Source organism: Gavialis gangeticus, unplaced genomic scaffold, assembly GCF_001723915.1.
Source record: "Gavialis gangeticus isolate Ggan-Ray unplaced genomic scaffold, GavGan_comp1, whole genome shotgun sequence".
NCBI classification, from domain to species: Eukaryota; Metazoa; Chordata; order Crocodylia; family Gavialidae; genus Gavialis; species Gavialis gangeticus.
Window position 1 is genome coordinate 26347834 of NW_017728993.1, and position 6335 is coordinate 26354168.

Here is a 6335-nt window from a genome sequence, read left to right on the forward strand (position 1 = left end):
ATTGCCCCCCGCCCTCCCCTGCTGAAGGAACCGCACGCCATCCCGAGTGACTGACCCCCTCCAAAAAAAAATAAATAAATAAATATGGAGCTTTTAACAGATCCCTCCCTCATCCTCTTGGCCCCCCATTCAGGGAAGGGAAAAGGGGAGCACCTTCCCTGCAGGCCGATAGAGACGGGGATTTCACAGGAGAGTTTGCTCTGGCTCCAGCCCAGACCCCTTTGAAGCCGTGTTACAAAGAACATGCCTCCCTCAAGCTCCCTTCAATGCAATCATTACCGTTATCTCTGGCTTTTTTTCCCCGCAGTTACCAGTTGTGTTGCACACATCGATCCCTGTGTAGGACACTGTTTTAAGTCCGCTCGCCTTTTGAGTGCGCTAAGCCGTTTAGGAGATGACAGCGACTTCTATCAGTGTGAAGCTGATGCGATTCTTTTCAGATAAAGCACTTTTTTCCCTCCCTCTTCCCCCCCTTCCTCTTTTCAAGGAACAGACACACACACAAAGAGACACCGAATCTTTCAAAAGGGAAAAAAACCCTTTTGAACTTCCCTCAGGAATTCTTGAAAGGGAGAACCTGAGATTGTAAACACACGGGGTACCGCGCATCCAGGCCGGGGAGGGACATGAGGACTGGGACAAACGTACCGGGAGCTACACATCACAGAAGGAAATGCTCTGTGCTTTCAGTGCTGAGCCCTGCAGCTGTCTAAACAGCGGTTGGCTTATTAGGCACAGGTTGCACAAAATAATTCTCTGGAGCAAAGAGCAACAGAAAGGGAAAGTGCCAAATGCAGACACTGCTCCCCACGGCTCGGGGGATCCGGGCACAGCCAGCCAGGCCCTGCCAGGTTTCGCAAGTTTGCGTCCCGTGACACTACCCTGACACAGGCACCACTTCTCCCCACCTGTGTGGAGCCCAGGTTCAGGCACTGGCCATACTGGAGAGTGCGGGGAGGGGAGGAACAGGTCTCTGCCACCTGGCCTCTACATTTCAAAGGCTGCCCTTTCACCTCCTGCAACAAGGACCTGATTAAAAGCCATTGCATGAGCTGCATGTTTCTCTGCAGGGAGAGTGGTGAAGGGGATAAGAGGTAAGGCTGCTCTGGACAGGAAGGGCCCAATCCCTACCTGCAAGGGCCCTGCCACCATACTAGAGTACTGCCCTGCCCCGACAGACCCCTGATCCCTGCTCAGCTGACAGCACAGCAGATTTGCAAGCCAGATATACAGGGTTCTAGCAAACCAGCTGCTTCCAAGTGAAAGAGTTTCAAGGCAGCTAACACCATCTAATCCCTGGGTGGAATGCCTCTGCCATGCTCGCCTGCAAGGCAGCCAGCACGCTGCCTCGAGGCCCCAGCACCCATGGGCTTCTATCGATTCACCCACCTGTTGCTTCAAGAGGTGCTCAGCTCACTGGGGCAGGGGACTGCTTTATGGTACATGCGTGTGTGTGGGGTCTGGTGCTCCCAGGTGCTGGCCTCCAGCCAGGCCCCTTGGCACCAGAATCCTGGCAGTGTTGGAGACTGGACAAGTGCCATCTCCTCAGACAGCCTCCCCAAGCCAAGGACACTTGGCCCACCACGGGGCCAGAGCTCAGTCCCCAGACTGTGCATGGGTAAGACCAACTTTTGGCAAGGGGGTCTGGAGCTAAGCTCCCAGCTCCTGCACATGGCCAGTGTTCCGGCTGTGCAGTCACTGCTCTTCTGGATCCTTTCAATGAGAAGCAGGGGATGTGGGACAGGACACCTGTATGCAGGACCTGCAGTTCCTCGTCCATGGGGTGGGGGAGAAGGGATCTGAGTTTGGGGCCACCAGCAGCCCTGCCTGTGGGGGTGGGGCTGGAGCTGCGCCATGAATACTGGCCACAGTCTCCTGCGTCCCAGGCTGCAATGTCGCCGCAGAGCCATGTGCCGTTACAACGGCGATTGATGAGATACAGGGACGTCTGATGTCCCTCCAGCTGGGTATTTTTCTCCGTGTCGTCTCTCATTCGCTGAACCCAGAAAAACTCTGTTTGATATTAAGGGCCTGCCTTGGATTCCTGCATCACTACTCCTTTCTAGCCACGGGAACTGGGCTAGAGGGGGAGCCCTGGCACAAAGGGTTAATGGGGGGATGCCAGTTTTGCTCTGAGCAGTTTCCAGTGGTGGAGGGTGTCTCCAGGATGCCGCACAGCTCTGGAAGGTTAGATGCTCTAGGCTCCCATCCCCAGATGAGAGCCAGTTGGTATCGATACAAGGAGGGGGGAAGGAAGGAGGGTCGGTCACACCAAATTCACCTGGAGCTCCATGGAACAGGTCTATCCTCTGCCCATGACCAGCCAGGGGAGAGGAAGGGGAGCCTGGCAGCGGGGTTCGAGAGGTCTGGCTTGTGGCCCTTTGGAACTGTGACTCTTTTCAGCCTGCAGTCCTTCTGGGTGCAGAGACTTCAGGAAGCTCGGTGCACGTGCTGGTTACAACAGAGCGGACTGCCCACCAGGCTGCAGGCATGCTCTGGGCAGCCCACAATCCCAGGCCGACATGGTGGCAGGGTTTCCCTGCCTAGGGGAGCACGCACCTCATAAGGGGTGTGGGTCATCAGCTCTGTGGCCAGCATACATGGAACACGGAGCCCATCACAGGTGCTCTCAGGGAGCAAGAGCTGGAAAACTGGGGTCTGGGTACAAAACGCAGAGTCCCACCAGACAGAAGGAGGGAGGACATGTGCCGAGGTCCCCAAGGCAGACCCACGGGGCAGAGCTCCCCAGTTTCATGATGAGCACCAGTCCAGTCTGAGAGCCAGCAGGACTGCTCTCCTGCACTGGCAAGGGATGGAACTGTTTGCTGCTAACTTTTGAGACCTTAAGGAGCAAATGCAGGATGCCTCCCTGCCCAGAGGACAATTAGGAAAGCCTATGAGCCTTTGCTGCCTAACCGCCGCGCTCCCAAACTACAAAGGCATTGCAGGGGACACAGGCCTGGCTTACACAGCCCAAGCTCCCGTTTGGCTGTTCAGTCCAACTCCATCTCTGCGCAGCCTTTCCTCTTGGGGTACTTGAAATTAAAATCCTTGCTGGCAGGGGAAGAGGCAGCACGCTGTCCTTTTGTGCAGTGGAGGGAGCCGCTGTCTGCTGTCTCATTAGGCATGGGATACGTGCGCAGCTGCTGAGAGACGGCCTCCGCAGCGCCGGAGGTTCACGTCAGTTTAGTAAATCCTCATGTTGGAGGCCAAAGGGCCGAGTGTAAGAAAGGGGCCAGGTTCCAGCTAAAATTACATCCCCCAATAAAGCTCACAAGAGGTCAAATTTTGCCATAACTCACTCTCTCCTCAGTAACTGATTTTCCTGTCGCTGGGGAAGGGGCAGGAGGAGGAAAAAAGAAAATGTGCTTGTCTGGGAGCCCTGAGGGCCTGCCGCACTGGAGGTGTGGAGCAGGTTGCTGGATTCTCATTTATCAACCTTAAAAGGGATGGAGTGATAAATGCACAACCGGCCCTTTAATATTTTATGCAGGTGCTAAAGCGACTTGGCTGTCACCTTCAATACATCACCGGCGGCTGATAAACCAGCTTTCGTCACTCCAGGCTGGGAATTTTTACAATTTCATTTCTCTCCCCTCCTTTCAGATATATCCATGTATTTCTTAATATACGCAACATAGAAGAAGTGATTTCCTTCCACTGATCTCCCTCCGGGAGCGGCTCCCCACTGCACCCTCCCCAGCCACCTCTTCCTGAACACCAAATAAAACATGGCTTTTGTTTAAGATCAGCTTAAAAATTTTTACCCTCATTTTCCCAGGGGTGATAAACACAGGAATCGCTTCCCAGGGGGCAGCAGGGCTGAAAGTCAGTACCTCTCTGAGGTAGAGGCCTGGATGCAAACAGGGTCGACCCCTCCCTCCAAAGGAACAGTCCCCAGGTCAGCCCCTCAGCCAGGCCCGCGATGCCCCGAGTACCTCGGAACCCCCCCTCCAGGAGGGTGGTGGCCCGTATCCGCTTCTGCCCGCACCACTCGTACTCCTCAAAGCGGTTGCCATTCTCATTCTCAATGTCCACGGAGTCGTCCTCGGCCATGCACGAGCCTTCTCTCTGGGCAGGGTGGAGAATGAGACACTCAATTCTTGTACTGGCACGAGGGAACTGCGCCAAGGGGCTCAGGGCAGCTCCTGGGGGTCACAAACTCTGTGGGGCGGGAGCAGCCTCTGGTTTCCCACCATAGACCTGTTTCCAGCAGCCAGAAGCACTCAGCCCTCCAAAGCAACACCAAGCCAAGCAGCAGGAGTCCCATGTTACAGCTATAGCTCCCAGGGTCCAAGTGCAGGCTGTCTTGTACTACATGGCAGGCAGCTGCTGCCCTCACCTGAAGCTGACAACTCCTTGTCCAGGACCCCAGGACAGCTCCTGTCTGCGGAGTCTCCTGGGACACTGAGCTCAGGGAAACTGGTAAAAACCCAGCTCCCCTCATACATGCTTTCCTTGGGGTGTTCTAATGGGGTGTATGCCAGGGGCCCAGAACCAGATCCAACAGGAGGCCATGCAGAGAGCTCAAAGGCTGTGCTCCTCAAAGCAATGCCTCCTCACCTTCTCTGCTCATGCTACTGAGAAGAAAGGGGGCTACACTCCCACATGAGGTCCTCAACTCCTGGCGGGAGATGCACCCGCTATGTTTATAACCAAGCCATTTTAAAAGACAAATGTTCTGATGTTGCCAGGGACAAAAAGCAAGAAAAGAGAACACAGACCAGCTAGTGGGGACCACAGGCTCTAGCTGCCTAGAGCCATGCCGTTTATAGCTCTTTAATGTGGCATGAGCAACATGGAAGAAACAAAGCTCCTAGCATTGGACAGAAGGAAATTGCTACTGAGCCACCTTCTGAGACAGGGAGGGTGACCAGAGCTCTCCGGCAGAGCACCCCTGGCCTCAAACATGGACAGTTAGCTTGTGCTCAGTGTTGTTAGGTTGCCTGCAGACAGAGCTGAGAGTAGGGAGAAGGGAATGGCAGCACCCGTTCCTGCTGCGCCTCTACCTTGGCAAGGCATTGTTCCACATGCCTACTCATCTCCTCCTCGGATCCTGCCAGAGGCCGGCTGCAGAGGGGACATACCTGCCCTTCGTCTTGCTTCCTCCGTTTCATTTTCCCAATCCGAGCTGCATGGAGAAAAACCAAGGAGAGAGAAACAACAGGTCAGGCCCACTGTTTTCCCAAACCTGAAGGCTGCAGCTCAGGGGGTCCCCCCTGTCATCACAAGCCAGTCCTGCCTCATGGAGAATACAGGCTGGAGGGTTCCCTGCCAGCTTTCTGTGGTGAGTGCTTGAGCTATGCACATTTCAAAGATACGTACATGGTCCTGACATGGAGACTAGGACCAAGATCCAGCCAGGATTCTAAGATCCCACCAGGCCCCACTGACCCCATCACAAGTAGCAGGACTGCAGGTGCCTCAGTACCTACCCAGCCCAGGCCCTCTGCAAGGGAGGACTGGCCTTGCCCCTATGGCAAGGGGCCAATGTGGCTGCTTCCCTTCACTGCTAATGAATCTGCCCCCATTTTCCAGGCAGAATCCAGCAGCTGGATCCTAGTCTGCCTCTGCCTGCTCACTCAGAGCCCCCAGCCAGCAGAGATCCCCTACACAGAACCCCAGAGAACTCCAGTCTAGACATCTAGAGACCCCACACACTGCACAACAGTCCTTTTTAGCACCTCAGGCCTCCCTGTATACCTGTGCTTCTCTCCCCCGGGATGTCAGGAACAGGAGGGCAAAGCAGGTTAGAGCCAAGACGACAGCTTTTGGAGGGGCGAAGAACGAGGAACTGTCCGCACCCCATGGGGACAGCTCCTCGTCTTCCCAATCCCCAACGGATCTACATGCATTCTTTATTTAAGAAAAGGGGTTACCATGCTCAGCACAGCAGAAAGGGAGGGGGACGGATGCCTGGGGAGTCATACTGATCTGGAAAAGCAGCCAAGGAAGCCTGCTGCTTAATCCAATCTCTAGTTAATTTAAGCCACCGCCTAATGCGATCGAAACATCTGGAACCCAGTCATTTGCATTCAGAACTTCTGTCCTTTATTGTGATGGCTTTGGGCAGGTGTTATGGGATAGCTCGGGTGCTGGAGGGAGGAAAGGAGCTGCTTAATTAATAAGGAAGGGCAAAATCCTGAATGAGAGACAAGGAAGAGCCCAAGGAAAGCCCGCGCAGTAACGAGAGATGTCATCACCGAGAAGCAGCATTTGCCAGAGATTGCTACTGACATTGTGAGCACCGTCACGTGTGCCGAATGCTGTGACGCCTGCCCTGGCGTGTATGGACAGTGAGATCGAGGGCTCACTGCAACCCAGGAGAGGAGCAC

At 54.9% G+C, this 6335-nt stretch overlaps 1 protein-coding gene across 6 annotated transcripts in view; it reads right to left on the reverse strand.

Moving 5' to 3' along the window:
* RNF220 (ring finger protein 220) overlaps window positions 1–6335 on the reverse strand; it is a 241196-nt gene that overhangs the window by 50741 nt on the left and 184120 nt on the right. For 3 of the 6 annotated variants that reach the window (XM_019501425.1, XM_019501427.1, XM_019501428.1), the window contains 2 exons: window positions 5088–5131; window positions 3939–4071 (listed from right to left, as the gene is read on the reverse strand). In XM_019501425.1, coding sequence (XP_019356970.1) covers window positions 3939–4071; window positions 5088–5131 — 177 coding nt within the window. Of the gene's footprint in view, window positions 1–3938; window positions 4072–5009; window positions 5132–6335 lie in introns of all 6 variants that reach the window. The other 3 variants (XM_019501422.1, XM_019501424.1, XM_019501426.1) reach the window with 1 other exon arrangement.